The sequence below is a fragment of the Mesoplodon bidens genome (assembly GCF_964165515.1).
Source record: "Mesoplodon bidens genome assembly, chromosome: 4".
Classification (NCBI taxonomy): Eukaryota; Metazoa; Chordata; class Mammalia; order Artiodactyla; family Ziphiidae; genus Mesoplodon; species Mesoplodon bidens.
The window spans coordinates 115934991-115954766 of record NC_138160.1 but is presented as its reverse complement, the minus strand read 5'-3'; the positions used below and the strand labels follow the sequence as shown (position 1 = coordinate 115954766).

Genomic DNA, 19776 nt, shown 5'->3' with positions numbered 1-19776 from the left:
CTATTGATCTGGAAAATTCAAGGTTTGATTAATTTGAGGTCGAGGAATTTTTCACGTCCTGCTGTCCCTGGGAAACAGGAACAGAGAGTTATCTTTGGGAACAACAAGCAAACTACTCAACTGAAAAGATGATATCAAATCTCTGTCTCTGTGGGCGCGAAGAGTCTTCAGAAGTGCCCATCTCCTCTTGCTGCCCTGTAGACTTCCAGAATGACTCAATCAGCAGCTACCTGGCAGGACCCTCTGCTATGTAAATAACCAAGAACACACCCGGGTTGGCTGGGCTAGCAGATGCACAAGTGGAAGAGAAGGTAGGGGAAGCTGGAACCGAGCGAGAGCCATCTGTGCAGGCATCCAAATGGAATCTCCCAGCAAAGAGGGGAGTGTTTAAAACACACTCAGTTAGCAAATGGGGGATTCTGAAGACAGCGCTGCAGAACAGGTGAGGAGAGGGAGGCAGGTGTGGAGGCAAGGCACGTGAAACACAGCAACAGAACTCCCCAAGAGCTGAGCTCCAATCCTTGCCTGCCTCCCTGGCTCCACTCTTGGGCACCTCCTGCAGATGATGGTGTGAATTTTTTCCTGGTAAGATCTTTGAACTCCTAGCTCAGTTACCTCTGGAAATGAAGAAGTTGTTGTTGTTGTTACTGTTGTCGTCGTTTTCCAATCTCCTGGCACTTCTGCAGTGAGAATAACTTCAGTGGAGACATGAATTCAGTCATCTATCTGCTCATGTCTCCTGGAGAGCAAGCAAACTTTCAGCCTCTTGTACCCATGTGCGTCTTCCAGATGTGGTCACATGGCCACAAGTGCTGGACTCTGCCACACCACAGGGACCATGTTTGGAAGGCCACTCTGGTCCTCTAGATGGCACCAGGTTTGCAGTCTGAACTCGGAGAACTTCTTGCTGCACCATTCACTAGTTCAGACGACACTGCCTGAGTACCCACGCATTGAGCACCACCCTAAGGACCACAAGAGCCCTCCAGAGGGGTTTTCTCTCCAGTAGAGGGTTATACAGGCATTATAACTATGATTAACGGGAGAGACTACAAATGACTTGAGAGAAGAGAAAGAAAGATTCTCACCTGAATGGGCAGGGTAAACTTTCACGGAAGAGACAGTTATCGAGCTGGACAAAACTTGGCTATGGGGGGATGAGAAGGAAAGCACTCCAGGTTGCAGCAATACCTTGACCAGAGGCTCAGAGATGGTCAAGCTTGGGAAGGCTCTGAGAACAGCTTTGCTGGAGTTTGGCCAGAGACTAGGGATGGGGAGGAAATGAGCAGAAGCTGGAACAGCAGCTGGAAGTCAGGTTTTAAACTCTATCTCTTACTCTCCCTTCCTCTGCTCTGTTCTTCTGTTTCCTTCCTTTCCCTCCCTTTCACTTGCTTTCTTTCTCCCCAACCAAAATCCCCTCCATCTAACCCTAACCCTCCATCCTCCCATCCAACCCAAACAGTGCAAATGGAGTGGATGTGGGATTATCATAAAACATCTACTACTCTGGAGAAGGAAGTCAGAGATCAACTGTCCTCTCCAAGAGGACACAGCCCACTGCCACAGGGTGAAAGGAGACAACTAAAACTCTGGCTGGGGGTATGAGCATCTCTGCAGCACATGTGAAATCTGTAGGCTCACAGAGAGGCCCTCCTGCTTGGCAGATAGAATATGCCAGAGACCTGATCCAGAAAAGACGCAGGAAACGTCAGTTGAGAGAGGCGGTATAAGGAAGTGGTTAAGAGATGTCCACTTTGGTTCTGACAGTCACAGTGCCATCAGGTCTATAATGGGCATAATGGATTAAATGAGACAATGTTTATAATGTGCTCAGCACAGGGCCTGATCCATATGAGTGCTCAATAAGTGTTTGCTTTTACTGTTTTATTTATGGCAAAGAACTAAGACTGGGAAGGGCTAGAGTCCAAGCCAACCAAATCAAGAGAATTTCAGAGGGAGCTTACACATGAAAAGACCTCAGGCTTTGGAATCAGACAGACCTGAGCTGGAACCCTGACTACACCATTCTCTAGCTGTGGGACTTTAATTGACCCAGCCTCAGTTTCCTCAACTGCAAGACGGGGTTGATAATACATCCTCATTTGTATATGAGGATGTAGATAATACACCCATTTTGGGGAGGGTTATTGTGAAGATTACAGATAACATAACCAAAGTTCCTTCATATACTAGGTCCTAAATTATTAACAGTAAAAAAACACTCAAGCTGTGATTTTAAAACATTTTACTTTGTCTACTGCCCATGCTTAGAGGCTACTTGAAAGAGGTATGAATTGTGGGGCTACCCACTCAAAGCTCCAAGCCCCACACCTTTTCCTTCTCATTCTCCACCACCATTTACCCAGAACTATCACGGATTATACTCTTGTACTGGCCGCTCAGGAGCTGCATGGCTAAATAAATAGGTTCAGTGAGCGTGGTGGCAATGTTGGTTCCATACTAGAATGCTCCATTGATTTAAAACTTAATAAAACAATGGCAACTTCTGCTTTCTTTTTTACTGTAATTAAGCATACTAAGTTCTTCAGAATGTTTAACTCTAAAATCACATGGTCACTCAACACTCTGCTGATGGATAAACTCAGCAAAGGGAAGAGCAAAGAGAACTATTTTAAGCCCTGGAGGGGGAGCAGAAGTGGTAGTAGGAATGGCAGCAGCAGTAACACCAATGCCCACCTTAAACTGTAAGTACCAGGCCATGTACTGAGCACACAACACATGTTTTCCTCTCTCGTAGATCACGAAGCTAGGAGCAGTGAAGTGGCTTGCCCAGGGTCACACAGCTAGAAAATGTCATATCTGGGGTTTGAACCAGGATGGTCCAGCCTCAGAGCCTGTGCATGTAACCACTCCACTAACTGCTTGCACAGAGAAGAAGAGTCTGAAGGTTAAGTTATCAGTGTAGACAAAGCAACTAGCTGTGCCAAGGATGTGGGGCTCTCAATAGTAGGTCTCACAAGAGGGAGAAAGCACACTGATGGGGTGAGCATTTGGTGTTCATTCATTCATGGAAGGCTTACTCCGTAAACTGGAGGGTGTTACTGCTCAGTCCTATTCCATGCACAGACTCACAGAGCTGAGAGCTCCCTGTGGACAAGGATTGCAACTTCTCTGTATTTCCAGTGCTGAGCACAGTGCCTGGGAAGGGGCAGCAGTGAGGGAAAACATGTTGAATGAATGAATGTATGAATGAATGGACAAACCAACAAACTAAACTAGTCAACAACTGACATTTCCATTCCTCTTCTTCCCTCGTCAACTTCCATGACTTGAGAGCTTTGCCAAGACAAAACGGGAGGGAAGAACATTAGCACCATTGAACCAAATCCTATGAGATGCACCAGACAGGAAGTGGCACCACAGAACTATACTAATTCAGTCTGACTGTCCACACTAAAAACAGCCACTTGACAACGGGTACAGTATCTGTCTCTTTTTGCCTATGTAGATAGTTTCCAGAGGGAGGAAAAAAAGATATCTACACGGAAAGGCTAGTGATGAGCTAAGTGGAAAATCTTGACCACAGTCACATTGGACATCAGCCTTTGATGGTTTATCTGTATAAAATAAGTCATTTTCTCTATAAGCATTGGATTTCATAAATTTTTCTCCAGCTAATTTATTCTTCAGCTTATCAAATCATGCATTGCCACATCTCATTATTCTGTAAATGAGGCCCAGTGTCAGAGAAAAAAATCTGTGTTTAAGGATTATGGAAATCATGCAGCCTCAAAGCCTCAGCTCAAATGTAGCCCTCTTCCCTTCCCCACTAAACGGGAAATGCAGGATTTAACAGCTTTTAAGGTGGTGGAGGGGAGGGGCATCGAGGACGGAGGAGAAGTACTTCTGCAGGTTCAGGAACCTGTACTGCGCCTCACTGATGGAGGGCTCCAGAGTGGAGGCGGAGCCTCAACATGGAGCTGAACGGACTGGATGGTGACCCTGACTGCCCTAGCAGAGACCAGCCCATTTTTACCTAATTGCCTGGATAAAGCGCTTTCATTGGAGGATAAGGAGGGAGGTATTGGGTAGAGAGGGAGTGGCCTCACGCACCTGTCAGGCTACATGAACCTTTCCAAAGGCAACAACACTTCAAGAAAATCTGCCAAAACAACATGGAGGTCAGAATAAAGGTAAGGAGGGTGGAGTAGAACCTCAGGGAAGTGGGGAGGAGGACAGAGAAACAAGAGGAAGAGGGAAAGGAAAAAATAGGAAAGGAAAGGAGAGTCACGGGCTTATTTTTATGTATCAAATACTAATACAGTGCTTACTATTTGCCAGGTACTGTCCTAAGCACTTTACAAATACTTACTCACTCAATCTTCATTATTAGCCTCATTTTACAGAAAAAGGAAGTTAAGCATGGAAAGAGTCAATGATCGAAGAGCATATGGCCAGCGTGTGGCAGGGCCTGGACTTGAACCCAAGCAGCCATGTACCAGTCCACACGCTTAAACACCCCCCATCAGGATAGTCTTAGCCCTGTTGTAATATGAATATATGGCCCAAGGGTGTTAATATTCCATGAAACAGCCCTAAAAATACTCAGTAGTTAGTTAAGGAATGTTGATAGCTCTTCAACAACTATCTATTCTTAAAATATCAGATATTTCCTTATAAATGAATATAAAGCAGGGAAAAGAGTGAAGGGGATAATTTTCCTTCAGGCTATAAAAGAAAAATAGTGGCATATGGACGAACGGAAAGCAAAGTAAGAGCCAAGATTTGGCCAATATGCCCAAAAGTTCCCATATGCCAGCATTATATTCTCACTAAGTCACCAGGGTCTGGGAGGAATAGGAAGTTTAGGTGAGATATTAACAGAAAACCAGCTTTGGGTACAAATGTTGTTATACTAAACATGAAGGCTGGTCAAACATGCCACCAGGATACCTGGCTTGAGAGGGACTCAAGAACCAGCAGCCACATGAATTCTAGGCGCTCCTGACTCTCAGGTCCTGTTTTCCAGTCTCCTTCTCCATATTATAGGGAAGCCTGTCTCAGAGCTCCCTCCTATCCCTCTTCGCAATTAACTTCTTAGCTCCCCACCCCAACCCAGTCCTCTGGAACAGTCCATCCCAGCTGTGGGTATGGCCTGACGTGTGCTCTTCTGAGAGGCTCCATGCAAGCCTACCTTAACAGTCTCAGCTCCAGGCCATTACTCCCTACTAGGAAGAGAGAATCATGGGAAAGCTGAGGTGGTCAAACCAGTTCTTCCCTTGAAGAACTTTCATAAATGTGTACCATGCTCTCAGTCCAGAATGGCTTAGGGGCAGGAATGGCCTGGGCAATCCCCTTGTTAGGATCCAGATAATTCCATCCTTTTGTGAGCCAGATGCCAAAGAAATCTGGCCCAAGACAACACTGATTTTCTGAGTTCCCATTCTGTTCTATCTGGCTGTGGGCTTTCCTTCCTCTGTTCCTCTCTGACCTTGCTTTTAAAAATCCTCCCCCTGCCCCTGCCCTGACTGAGTGCCCTTCTGGTTAGGGTGTTCTTTGTGTCTTGATGGTGTGCCTCACGTTACTCTCATCTTCCTTGGGCCAGGAATGATGTTTCTCTGTGCTTCAAAAGCACAGTGGAGAAAAATCCTCTGATACACATTGAACTGTGCGTCATGAAGTTATCTTCGAAGTCCTGCTATCAATACAGAAAAGTGCCCACATAAAGATAAATAACAATCTGGGCTTCAGCTATCAGCTGCCATCAGCTTACTGGGAGTATTATATTATAAAGTCTGTCTACAAATAAATAGCATGTTTGGAGCTAGGTTGCTTTATTACAGAGGAAGAAAGACCACTGTGGAAATTAACAAAGGTCTAATCAGAGGACAGAGTCTCAAGAGAGACCCCCCTGTTTTAGTCGGGACCACTGTCCTCTGAGGCAGGTAAGGGCGAGTGGGAATTGTTCCCACTGTGTTCTCTCTCAGAATTCTTCCCCTCCTGCTCTGCTGCCCAATTTGTTTTGCTGATTTGTCCACAGGAGGCAGCAGAAGAAGCATGGAGGGGCTCTCCCCAGATAAAGACAAAGAGGCCAAAGGCAGGGGTCAGGAGTCCTTCCAGAGCAGTCCTTCCAGAGCAGCTACAGCAGGGCCAAAGGCAGGGGTCAGGAGTCCTTCCAGAGCAGCTACAGTGCAGGGAGCCACAGGGCGAGCCAAGTGGTCTTCCGCTACTTCATGAGACTGTGTGTTTCTCCAGAGCAGGACCATTTCAGCACCGAGGGAAGGCTAACGTTTGAAAACCAAAACCGACTGCCCCCCCATGCCTGAAAGTTGACCTGTAACGGGACGACTTGCTGTGATCAGGCTCTGAGAATTACTGAAACATGTGCATGATGTTCTGTTGTTTGCTCCACTTTGTTGTGAGCCAGAAAGGGCACAGGAAAGCATATGATGGCCTGAGGGTTCCTACCTGGGTTGAGGAGAATCTGTTGCTCTTGTTCTTGAAGGGAAAAACCACAATGGTTGACATGAATCCAATAATGCTACCCCAAAAAAGCCTCATTTGCAGCTAATGATTGAGTAACAGTATCACCAGGCGCTGCTGCAGGGCCAAATAAAGCTTTGATAGCATCCTCGCAAATCATTTGGTGGCTACTGTGAGTTCCCAGAAACTGGAAACAAGAAGATGTTGCCATCTGCGTTGAGAATTTTTTAAATAGCTCTATTTATATTGTTCTTATAATGAAAAGGGAATGTTTTGCATTTCCCAGAAATTGCTGCATATATCCTCTTAATACCCAATGAGGCAAATGGGATGAAAATTGGGACATTATGATCCAGGGTAATCCACTGAAAATGCAGTCTCTTTGAAGAATCCCCAGTCTATCTGCTCTAGTCCAGGCGTCCCAGCTCCTACGGCATATGGCTATCCTGACAGGGCCAAAGAGCAGGCTGCCTAAAGCAAATAATGGCTTCCCTTTGTCACAGGGAGGAAATAAACAAATGAGCATAATTTTCTCAAGTGTAAACTTTATTCCCATAAATGTTACTTACATATTGCCTATTACCAGTTTCTACTGGCCAAGACTCAGAATCAACTAAAAACAAATGGCCAAGTAGCACCAAATATTTGCAGAAAAAGGATGTTTGGTTACAGCAACTCAAGTCAACCTACTGAATCAATCAGAAAAAGGAAGATGCTGTATATGAATCTAGGGGTGTGTCGTGGACCATGTGTGCAGAGTGGCACTGGACCTCAGAGAGGGTAGGACACTATAGAACCTCTTTCTATACAACTTCATTCTTCTTTCTCTCTTTTTAACTGGCTTGTTTTGCTACTTAGTCTACACAGTGGAAGGTAGCTGCCCAGATTCCCGAAGGTTACATGTTAACTCCTCAGTAAATTAAAAGACTGCCTCTCTCAATCACAGTCTCAAGTAGCCTGGGAATATACCCTGAGAAAACCATAATTCAAAATTATGTGGAGACATGTACCACAATGCTCATTGCAGCACTATTTACAATAGCCAGGACATGGAAGCAACCTAAATGTCCATCGACAGATGGATGGATAAAGAAGATGTAGCACGTATATACGATGGAATATTACTCAGCCATAAAAAGAAACAAAATTGAGTTATTTGCAGTGAGGTGGATGGACCTAGAGTCTGTCATACAGAGTGAAGTAAGAAAGAGAAAAAAACAAATACCATATGCTAATGCATATATATGGAATCTAAAAAAAAATGGTACTGATGAACCTAGTGGCAGGGCAGGAATAAAGATGCAGACATGGAGAATGGACTTGAGGACATGGAGCGGGGGAGGGGGAAGCTGGGACGAAGTGAGAGAGTAGCATGGACATATATACACGACCGAATGTAAAATAGAGAGCTAGTGGGAAGCAGCAGCATAGCACAGGGAGGTCAGCTCAGTGCTCTGTGACCACCTAGAGGGGTGGGATAATGAGGGTGGGAGGGAGGCTCAAGAAGGAGGGGATATGGGGATATATGTATGCACATGGCTGATTCACTTTGTTGTACAACAGAAACTAACACAACATTGTGAAGCAATTACACTCCAATAAAGATGTATAAAAATAAATAAATAAATAAAAAGAGGAATTAGAAAAAAATAGCTAGCTGAGAAAACCTAATGGACCCAGTTTAAGTCTGGGTTTCAACCCTAGTCCAACATATATCAAGAAGGGTGAGGTCAACAATACAAAATGTCCACAAAAGGCCCACCTTGTAACCTGGCATGAGGGCAAGGCAGATCCAAGAGAGGGAGGTGGCAGTGAGAAGCTACTGCATGGGGATACAATGTGTCAGCTCTCCAGCATGCTACAATAAGCAACAGGGATCCAAGCCAAATACCACTGAAATCCAGTGGGGAAATACTGAGGAGTTTTAGCATGTCCTCTGGAAACTCCACTGCAAGAACTTTTTCTTAGACAACATAGGAAAAGAGAGAGGAACTTTTCTACAATATCTCATTTAACCCTACAAGACAATGTGACAGGCTCTGTTTTGCAGACGACAATATTGAGGCTCAGAGAGGTGAAGTAGCTGGCCCAAGGCCACCTGGCTAGTAAATGGTAGAGCAAAATTCAAATGCATGTCGACTCTAAAATCCCATTCATGCTCCATCCATTCCAATATGTTGACTCCCATATGAACTCTGCACAGAGGTAAGTCTCCTTGGATTGGAGACAAGCATCTACCCAGAAGCTGTCATTTTCTGTGCCTGAGACTTCTCAAGGCCCTCAGTTTACCAAGCCCTAATGCAGCCAGTCCTATGAAGGCCAGTCCTACGAGGGCTCATAGCACAGAGGCCCCCAGCATGCCCAAGTCAGAAGGGCCCAGCAGGTACCTGACCTAGCTGCTCTGGCTGGAACACCCAGGCCACCCTCCCCAGGGGAACATGTCAGCACTGAGCTACTCATAGGTCATATACTGTTCAAGTGCTACTGATGCCATTTTCCTGTTTGCATTTTGTTTTTGTTTTTGTTTTGTTTTTACAGTTCGTTGCTCATCCTAACTGTCAACAGCAATTGCTTACCATGTGGTATGAAAATCTCTCAGGCTTACGTCAACAGTCTATCGCTGTGAAATTCCTGGCTGTCTTTGGAGTCTCCCTAGGCCTCCCTTTTCTCGCCATGGCCTATTGGATTGCTCCGTGCAGCAAGGTACAGACTGCTTAAGGTGCATGTCTTTGTGGTTATTTCTTCTCTCTACTTAGCATAACCTAAAGTCCATTTTGTCCAAATATGCAGCTGACCATTTCCCACATTTAAAGAAAATAGCCCTGAGAGACCCAACAAAAGTAGAAAACACTTAAGAGGGAAAATGCTAAGATTTGCTTTTTTAAATCATTTTCTTAAAAGACAGAGGAGTAATAAAATGGAAACTTTTATATACACAAGGCATAATCTGATCAACAGAATAAAGGGGGAATAAAGGCACTTTTCCTTTTCTAACTATGCAATGTCCTAAACATGGCCTCCAAACCCATAGAAATAATAATTATAATAATGATAATAGGAATAGCCAACATTTACTGAGTACTTTCTTTCTGCTAAGCCCTTTTCATGCAACACCTCATTTCACTCTCTCAAGTACATCATGATGCACACACTTATAAGCAGGTTCAGAAAAGAGAAACAACTAGGAGCTGAGAGTCAAAGCCTTCTCATACTGGGGCACTGCAGACCCATCTCAACATCTTCCTGGTTTCCTGGCTTCCTCGTCTGGGTTCTGGCCCACATGGGCAGCTAATTAGGTCACTAGAAGGAAAAAAGACAAAGGAAAAAGGAGGAGAGCCGGAAAGGCGCAAAGCTGGGTTCTTTTCTCGCAGGAAGGGGGAGTGTCTGGTGCCTGCCTGTAACGGAAGGAGTGGAACCTGCAAGAGCCAAGCTGCCGCACCTCCTGTTCCACCCTCCCTACAGCCCACTGGACCCAAAGCCACAACAGGCATCAGCAGTCACTCCAGCTTCAGGCAAGAGCTAGCGCCTATAAAAACAAATCATGTCGAAACTCTGAAATATGTTTCGTAAGTTAAGTGGTCATTAAAGTTTCCAAAGCTGCATTTACTTTGTGATATAGTAAAAAAAAAAAAAAAAAAAGCAATTAAGCTTAGGTAATCAACATTCAGTAGAAGAAATATGACTACAGGGAGATTAGTTCCACAGGGAATCTGATCAGCTAAGGCAGTTAATAAAAGTGTCATCAATGAATGGATCCTCTTGTCAACTCCACCAGGACAGAACTCATGCCAGGACGATGGGCCCAAGACTTCAGATCTGCTAATGAGGCCACCTAACCAGGCAGGCAAGGAACTGACTGGCTTAGAGTAGGAGGGGTGTCAGAGAAAGAAATTAGGACTCAAACTCCTTCTTCTGTAGGATAGTGTTAAAAATAAAAGTCCTCATACTGAATATTTGTGGTGTTCAACCTCCTATCTATTGAGGATTTTGTTTCTATGGCACTCTACCATGACAGATTTCTAAATCGGTATTCCCCAAATGATACATATGTAGGGTAAGGCTATTTTTTTCTGTCCCTTATCATGAGCTGGAAAAAGCACACTGAGTGAAAAAAGACTAACCAGATTGAAAACTGGATTAGTGCTGGTCATTGGTTTTAGGCACTTGTTTCCATAGTAGTATTATCTAGTCTGTACTGCAAGTTAGATCATTGCCTTCATCCAGAGATGGACAGGGATGCTGCCTCCACACTCTCTAAGCCACAAACTAATTCTAGGACATCAATCGTTAAAATAACAGCCAAACACTGCCAATCCTCACTTTTGCTGTAAAACTAAATGTGACAGCTTCCAGGGAACTGGAACTAAGCAACGCCGGCAAATTGGTTTGCCTCTACCTGCCTGGGGAAACATTCAGAAAGAGATGATATGCCAGTTGCTGACTAAATTTTTTAGACTTTCAGTAGGTCTGAGAACAATCTTGGCCAATATCATGCAGATGTGATGCAAAAAAAAGGACGTGTGGACGGGGTAGGAATCCCAGACTTTCTGAGGACCCAGGTAAATTCAAGAGACTGATGCCACCATGGAATGTAGGGGTGAGACCTATGGTGTCTTCTGGAATATTCTAGAAGTAATGATTGCAGGAAAGTTTGGCCCCATGGCTGCAGCTTCCTCTCCTCTGTTCAGAGACTTGTCTGACTGACATTTTGTGTCCCTGGAATGTCCAGTAAGACAAAGAAACAACTTGTACACTAAGCTCTTGCTTGTGGCCACTGGCAGCTGGCGGCAAGAGAGGGTGGCATTTGATGAAGAAGACTGGAAGTTCAAACTGGGGAGAGATGCTGGAAACTCTCTGGGTGCTCTACTGCAGTCATAGCCTACCTTGTGGGCAACTGGCTACCACGTCCCAGTTAGGTGCTTACACTTATGGGCTAAGAGCCCAGTGCCATAGAACATAGAGGTGTGTGAACAAGTAAAAGCAGGTGTCCACCCTGAGGGCTTGAGAATGCAGTTCATTTGGAGCTAATTCGGGAGCACTACTCAGTTATTCTCACATTCACCTATTTCCCAGAGTAAAAGAATAGTACCCAGGAAGTCTGGGCTTGAGCCAGAGACTGAGTACAGCAAGCCTGGATTTCCCAATATGTTCTCAGCTCATAAGGGCCAAGTAATGACAGAGTTGCTTTAGCCCATGTTTTAGACTCACCAGTTTTGCTCTTCAGGCAGAAGAGGACAAGAACTATGTCTCCCAAAGCTCTACCATCTCTTTTTATACCTAACGCTGCTACCTGACTCAGTGTTAATGATTCCCCAGCTAAGAGCTGCTGGTATATATTGGTTGACTTTTTCCTTTCTTTTGGTTCACCTGGTGGCCTCGTGAAAGGAGGAAGTTTACCCCAAGCATAATTTGCTTCAAAACATTGAGATAAATATGGAATGTCACAAAAAAAAAGAAAAAGAAAAAGGAAATCCCTGAAATGATTTGATCTCATCTGACTTTTATCAAAGTTTTACCAGTTAAAAAGATGCTTTCAAGCCCAGAAGAAAAATAGGAAACGTGCATCAATTCCTAACCTCGTTTTTCCTCCCTATGGCTTAAATCAAGTGGGACTGAGCCCAGGGTAACCTTCTATACCACTGCAGGGCCTTATCAGGGTTTTTTCTTATCATCTGCAATAAATACAATAATTTTTACATATGCATCTTCTGCCGGAAGATAACAACTTGAAGGAGGGAACAAAGAGAACATTAAATTCCTCAAAGCAGCTCTTATGGGGAATCCCAGGGCCAGCATGGGTGCACCTGCGTGCAGATTCCTGACATCAGGTGCCTTGCCTAGATGAGAAGATGGAGAAGTGTCCCCAGGTCCTCATCCAGGTAGTCAATGGAAGATGTTACATAGAGCCCACTGATAAAGGACTGGGGAAACTTGGCCATCAATCCCTTAAGAGCTGTGTCTACCTCCGTGTTCTCCACCTTTTTCTGACATTTCTGGGACCCTGCTGGGACACAAAGATCTGGTATCCCTTGCCCTCTCCTCAACCTTTCCTCTCCCCACTCTGCAGTCATTCTCCAACCTACCTCGCCTCTCCCCACTACCTCAGCTAGGACACAGTGACAGGAAACAATGCAATGACTATCTAAGAATGTCGCCTGTATACACCAAAGTATCCCAGCATCTTGGTTGGGAACTGGGGCTCCAAGATGCCAACACAGTCAGATAAAATGTGGAAAAATTCAAAGTATGTATTTGACATCACATAGGTCAATATGAGACGTCGTTTGATTCCGTTTTTGTTTTTGTTTTTTTTACTGAATTTATGTAAGGTATTTTATTTGTCCTTATATTTAATCTCTACATTCTGAATTTAGTACATCTACCTCTGGCTAAAAATAATCTACAGTCCCTATTTTGTAAATAGTAACGTTAAACACTACTAAGAAATGTCATTTGTAAGATGTTTGTGGGCCCCCTAGTTTTCAGGTAAACATCTTTTCAAACACTTCTGAAGTTATTCTAGTGCCATATGACAATTTGACAATGCAGGTGAATCCGAACAAGTTCTTTCCAGCACAAATAGGGATTTCCAATGTTCAGACTTGAAACGCAGTCTTTTTTTTAAAAATGATTAAAATTATCTTTTTAAATTTCAACAGATGGGTTCTATGACATTAGAACGTTACAGTAATTACTGGCACCATTAACGTGGATGATTAGCATACTGAAGCCTACTGAAAGAACATTATCAAGCCATCTGATTTATAAATGTTATGTTGAACATAATGATAGTTAGGGAAATTTTACCAGGAGAAACTCCTATAGTTGATCTTTGGCTGAACCAATACTCTACATGCTGGGTGACATTTCACTCTAGGACTCCTGAATGAGGCAGAACATGAACATCAATTAACTAGTCACTGGCTATAACTGAACACTTGCCCTGGAGAAGGAACTGAGATCCAGAAAAGACTCCCCTCTTTGCTCTTGTCTTATCAGTATACCTGGTGAGGGGTTAGAGTTGGTGTTTAGGTGAGGGTGACAGCAGTGACCTGGAAGAGACCCAAGTGAATTCATTTACAGGGGTCAGCAAAGACTGACTGTGCAGCCCCCAATTTAGTCCTCAAAGATCCAAGTGGCCTTTGGATGGCAAGCCAGGGATAAGAAGATATGACCAATACCTACTCTGTAAAAGGGCATCTTTTGGATCACTTCAGGCTCACATGGAACAATTGCACAAGTTAATCATGTACTAGGCCACAAAGAAAATCTCAATAGTTTTAGGGTAGTATCACAGAGGCTATGATCTGAACACATGCTGCAATAAAAACAGGATTTTTTAGAGCAAGGGGGGAAAAGTCCTGTATATCTGGAAACTAAATAACCTCTGAGTTAAAAATGAAATCAAATGGGAAATTATAAAAATATTTATAACTGAGTATCAAGGAAAATGCTACATGTCAAAATTTATAGGAACATAGCTAAAGCAGTACCTAGTGGGAAATGCATAGCTTTCAGTAAATTTACCAAAATATAAGAAATGTGGAAAATAAGTCATCTAAGCTAAAACTCAAGAAAATAGACAAAAGAGCAACAGAGCATATCCAAAGTGTTTTTTTAAAAAATTCTGAACTCAATTGAAACAGATTTTTTTTCTAGATTTATAAAGCATAAAATTCACATCCACATGGTTGGGGGTAGCTGTGCAGTCAGATTATAAATTGATGTTGTAAAATGATGTTATATTAGTGTGTTCTACTCCTTTCTCTTACCACTCCCATTAAGTCTTCTAAACAGAAAAAATTAAAGTGAGTAGAAAAATGGATTTGGTCAAGCAGCTTCTCACATAAAAGCTCTAGAGAAAATGTCTGGGTTCAATTAGCAGCTTCTGTCCAAAATTGAGGATTCTCTAGTTCAACTTTCAGCAAAAGCCTTTTAAAGAGAGCCCTGAACTTGCCTGGAGCTGCCAGATTAACAGGTCTTGTATATATTTTGTTTCCAGCTAGGACGAACCCTGAGGAGCCCTTTCATGAAATTTGTAGCACATGCAGTTTCTTTTACAATCTTCTTGGGATTGTTAGTTGTGAACGCATCAGACCGCTTCGAAGGTGTTAAAACCCTGCCCAATGAAACCTTCACAGACTACCCAAAACAGATCTTCAGAGTGAAAACTACACAATTCTCCTGGACAGAAATGCTCATCATGAAGTGGGTCTTGGGTAAGCAAGTCACTCTTTTAATGTCTCCTCCCCTAATTATAACAGGACATTATTAAACCCTGACTTCAGAAGCTCTTCCTCTCCTCTTGAATGCACTCTTGGCAGACAAAATGGTGAGGAGATGACCAGCAAGGAAGCCAAAGTCAACTTCTGTATGTGCTGGTGTAAAAGATGCACAGACCTGTAATATAAATCCCAATTTTGAAAGGAGGTGTTTGGGGGAGGTTCATTCTGTACCTTTCCTTATGTGTGTATTGAAAGTGACTGTAAAGTGTATGTGTGTGGGGGGGGACATATGGTTTTGCTCATTTAAATATAGTCTACTAGAAGCCTTAGGAAATCAAGTTCTGCCTCTGAAAAAAAGTATAAGATTGCATAGCTTCAAAGATATTTTTTGTTACCACTGAATACTGATACATAGTAGAATAGTAATAATACAAATCTAAAAAGTTAGGGGAGTAACATGTTCTCATTATTTGTGTTGGTGAACGTAATGAAGCTGTGGAGTTCCTCTTTGCGGTGCTATTTTGTGCTGCCAAGGTCTGCCACTGGAATTGCCAAGGAAATCCTTCCAAATTGCCTCACTGACTAGTTAAGAAAGACTATCTCTCTTTTGCCTAACTCACAAGAACTATTACTAGTAGAAATAAGCAAGATAAGATAAAACTAGCAATGGCTATAATTGTACATGGCCAACGGTGTTACAGATTTTTCTAACACTGAAAACTGCAAAATTTATTGGTAAAAAAATCAGATTTGGTAGGAAACAATAAAAAACTGAAAAAACTATAATCAGTGATACTGTAAATAACCAAAACTTGATCAATAAATTATAAGATTTACATCAAAAAGATCTGAATTTGACGGGAATGTTTTGAGTAAAACAAAACCGAAAATAAAAAAGGCAAAAAATGTATGCAGTATCAAGATTTTATCAATTAATTAAATTGTCCTAATGGTATTTGCCCCCAATTGCTTTTCTTAACAAAAATTCAATGTTGGCGTAACATTCATTATGTTTATGTTCACAAACATTGAGTCAAAACGTATTCAGGGTCAAAGTGTCTGTACTTTCAATCAACAAATTCACAAAAGAAAAAATACCTGAAAAGACAGCCCAGTACATGCCCTGTGCTAATTAAATGATATTGCCTAAGAGAGCCACAAGAGTTGAACCACTGGAGAATATCCCATAGATGCCCAAACTGAGAACAACTGGGAGTATGGTCTCTAAGCTGGATCTCTCAATAGGCAGAAGGTAATGAGGAGAAGAATGGTTTGACCCAAACGGCAAAGACAGAAAAGCACACCATGCTTCCCAGGTGCTTTTAATCAACCGGCAAGTCTGTAGCCAAAGGTTCATTTTGTAGAGTCACTGGTACTCAAGTTGGAAAGGAACGCTAAAGCCTGTTGCAGAGTTAAGTTCTGTGGCTTCACTTTCACAGTTGAGTCTATCCCAATTCTCCCTAGTATACCGGCCCCACCTCCAATTTAACTAAATTAAGCACTTTAACACTAGGCACTTTACAATGGACTGAATGTTTATATCCCCCAAAATTCATATGTTAAGACCCTAGTTCCAATGTCATGGTATTAGAAGTGGGGCCTCTGGGAGGTGCTCAGGTCATGAGGGTGGAGCCCTCATGAATAGGATTAGTGCCCTTTAAAAGATATCCCAGAGAGCTCTCTCACCCTCTCTGTGCCATGTGAGAACACAACAAGCAGTCTGCAACCTGAAAGAGGGCTCACACCAGAACCCAAACATGCTGGCACCCTGATCTTAGACTTATACCCTCCAGAACTGTGAGAAACAAATTTCTGTTGTGTATAAACCACTCAATCTGTGTAACTTTGCTATAGCAACTCAAACTAAGACATGGTTAAAAAAAAACCAAAAACTCACATGTTGGGTTTATGGATAAAACAAAGTATTTATGGCACCAATCACTCACCCATCACATTTCCCCACCTGGGCTGCAAATAGAAGACAGGTGAGTCCAAGCATACTCCCCATTCAGTGGGTGCTACCATATGTTAACCATGGTACTCCTACTGAGCCACGACTTCTTCCTGCATCCTCATATTTCTTTTCCTGGGTGTCAGAGCATTATCCCAATAAGAGGGAAGCATCTCTAGCTACAGAGGTCCCAGCTTTTGTAGTCTGGTACCAGCTTCTACCCATCAAAGCAAAGCTGAGTTTTCAAGACCATTACATAAGAAGTATTGTAAAGGGGAAGACTTATTTTTCATTGACCTACTTCCTGCTACATTTTAGACAGAAGGAAGATTCTAACTACTTTTTCTTACTAGATTATATTTTTCAAACTTTTATCATAAATAATTTTAAGAACTGCAAATTTCGAAAGAAGATTATACTGAACCCTTTGGACCCATCGCTCATCTTCAACAATTAGCAAATCAAAGCTAATTTTTGTTTCATCCTACTTCCCTTCTCTCAACCCTGTAGAATTTTGAATCCAATCCCAGATATCATAAAATTTCATCTACAAACATTTTTGTGTGTATCCTAAAAGATAATTTTCCTTTTACTTTTCTCTAATCTTTCTGTGCTGCAAGTTCACTGACATTTTTTCTCCATTATCTGTGACTTTAATCCCCAATCACTGAATTTTTCATTTCAAATATTATATTGTTCAACCCTTTAAGTTCCACTTGGTTCTCTTTTATATCTTTCATTTCCTTCCTCGTGATGTTTGTATTTTCCTTTAAATCCTTGAACATAATGTACATATTTATAGTAAGAACTGTTATAAAGTCCTTAACTCCTAATTTCATCATCTCTATCATTTCTGGGTTACTGACTAAACTTTCTCCTGACATGGATCATATTCTCCTATATCTTGGTGTGTTAGTAATTTTTGATTGAATGATGGGCACATTACATGTCATATTGGTGAGCATCTAGATTTTGTTGTCTTCCTTTAAAGAGTTTTTTTTGCTTTATTCTGACAGGCTGTTAAATTCTTACAGATGAGTTTGGTCCTTTTCAAACTTTCTTAGAGTGGACCTGCAAAAGCTTTACCATAAGGATTGATTATCCTTGTACTATAGAGACACACATCTGGGTCTCTACTAAATGCCCAGGGTAATCAACAAGGATTTTCAACTGTGGATGGTCAGAGCTCAAACATCTTTCCACTCTGGGTGAGCTCTAGAAACTGTTCAGCTTGCAGCTCTCTTGCTGTTGTCTGTAGAGTTTTACTCTATGTATTCATGACTTAGCATTCAGGGAACATTCAAAAGGACACCTATGTAAACTTCTGGACTATTTTTGTTTGTGTTTGGTTTGGGGTTTTGGTTCTGTATACTACCTTTCTCTCTGGAACTCTGCCATGTAACATCTAATCACTGCAGCCTTCCTGAACTCTAATCTCTGTGTCTTCAACTCATTGGGACTGCCTTCTGTGCTTCTGGAGTCCTTCTCCACACCCTGAAGACTGAAACGTGCTTCCAGGAAAATCTAAAAGCCAGGGCTGTCATGTGGCTTACCTGCTTGCTTCTCTTAAGGATCAGAGTGCTCTGCTATTTCCAACGTCTGAAAATAGTTTCTTTTTTTTTTCCAGTTTACTGCTCCATCATGACTGGTAATAGAAATCAGGATTCTTTTTCTAAAACAGAATTACAAACATAAAAGAAGATTAATAATTTCTTTTCAAATACCCAGTCAGTATTCAAGTTTCTTTAACTGAGAAGACAAGTTGAATAAATATCTGCCTAGCTTGCTTTCTCTCTTCCGTAAGGTCTCTGTCCACATTTTACCTTATCAGAGTAGTTGAGCAGGTAAGAGCAAGCTCTCTTACCTCCCTCCTGGTAAGGTGAAATGTAAACAGAAACCTAAAGGAAAAGAGAAAGCAAGCTTTGCAGACATCCTGGTGAAAAGCATTCCAGAAAGACAGATCAGTATGTGTTAAAGGCCTGTATTCAGGAGCAAGCTGGACAAGTTTGAGGAACAGCAAAGAAATGTGTGGCTGCAGCAGAATAAATAAGGGGGAGATGGCAGAGATGAGGTCACAGGATAGGCAGAGTCAATCATGCAAGGCATTGGAGGCCATGGTACAGAGTTTAGGTTTTACTCTGAGTATGACTGGAAACCACTGGACAGTTCTGAGCACAGAAGTGACATCGTACAACCTCATTTTCTAATGGATCATTGGCTGCTGTGTAGGGAACAGACGATTCTAGGACAAGAGCAGAAGCAGGGAGACCAGTTAGGAGGCCACTGCAGTAATTCAGACAGGAAATAGCTGGTTTTGAGGAGGTAGTAAACGGTTATTATATTTTGGAGGTAAAATCAATAATATTTACTACTGGATTGCCTGTGGGGTGTGAAAGAAAGAGAGCAGTCAAGGAAGATTCCAAGTAATGGTATAATAGAGAGTTCCTCTAAGGCAGGAAAGACCAGGGGAGGAGCAGTTTGGAGAGAGAGTAGATATGGAAATCAAGAGTTCGGTTTGAGATTATCTATTAGGTCTCCAAGAGGAAACGTCAAGTAGCAACTGGATACAGATGCTGAAGGTCAGAGAGGCTGGGGCTGGAAACATAAATTTGGACATGTCAGTCTACTTAAAGTAAACTATATGCAGTACCTCAACTGTGAATGTGGACAGATGAACCGAGGACCAAGCCCTCGGGCACAGCAATATTTCAAGGATGGGAAAATGAGAAGTATCTTACCCAGCAGAGGAGACTGAGATAAGAGAGTGGTGTCCCAGAAGCCAACCAAAGTCACTGTGTCAAGATCCAGGCAGTGATCACTTATGTCGAGTGTTGCTGACAGATCAAGTAACATGCTGCCTGAGACTTGACCACTGACTTTGGATGGAAAGTTCCTGAGCAGCAAGAGGGGATGGGATCCAGCAGGCAAGCAGAGGACTTGCCCTTAGCAGGAGTGTGGACACTTCATCTACTCTAACAGGAGGAAGGTGGAGTTGAGGGCACAGAGCAGGTAGCTTGGTAAATGCAGTGCTGAGTACAACGTGCAAGTTTTCTGATAGTGCTGTTTCTATTTTCTCAATTTTTTTCTCCATATTTTGTAGTTATTAAGCATTGTGTTATGTACCAGGCACTGTGCCAGATACTGGGGAAGCAGCTA

At 42.6% G+C, this 19776-nt stretch overlaps 2 protein-coding genes across 18 annotated transcripts in view; one reads left to right on the top strand and one right to left on the bottom strand.

Moving 5' to 3' along the window:
• The window catches only part of LOC308616704 (uncharacterized protein), a 469470-nt gene that overhangs the window by 382463 nt on the left and 67231 nt on the right, over nt 1-19776 (bottom strand). For 15 of the 17 annotated variants that reach the window (XM_081233063.1, XM_081233051.1, XM_081233060.1 and 12 more), the window contains one exon: nt 18174-18292. Coding sequence is in view for 8 of the 17 variants with exons in the window: in XM_081233052.1 (XP_081089178.1) it covers nt 18187-18292 (106 nt within the window). In the remaining 9 variants the exon portion in view is untranslated. Of the gene's footprint in view, nt 1-1203; nt 1265-18173; nt 18293-18757; nt 18839-19776 lie in introns of those variants that run through there. The other 2 variants (XM_081233065.1, XM_081233059.1) reach the window with 2 other exon arrangements.
• TRPC7 (transient receptor potential cation channel subfamily C member 7) overlaps nt 1-19776 on the top strand; it is a gene marked incomplete at both ends in the record, with an annotated part of 123892 nt that overhangs the window by 57266 nt on the left and 46850 nt on the right. Inside the window, 2 exons of the mRNA XM_081233040.1 lie at nt 8983-9147; nt 14447-14663. Of these exons, the coding sequence (XP_081089166.1) occupies nt 8983-9147; nt 14447-14663 (382 nt within the window). The remainder of the gene's footprint in view (nt 1-8982; nt 9148-14446; nt 14664-19776) is intronic.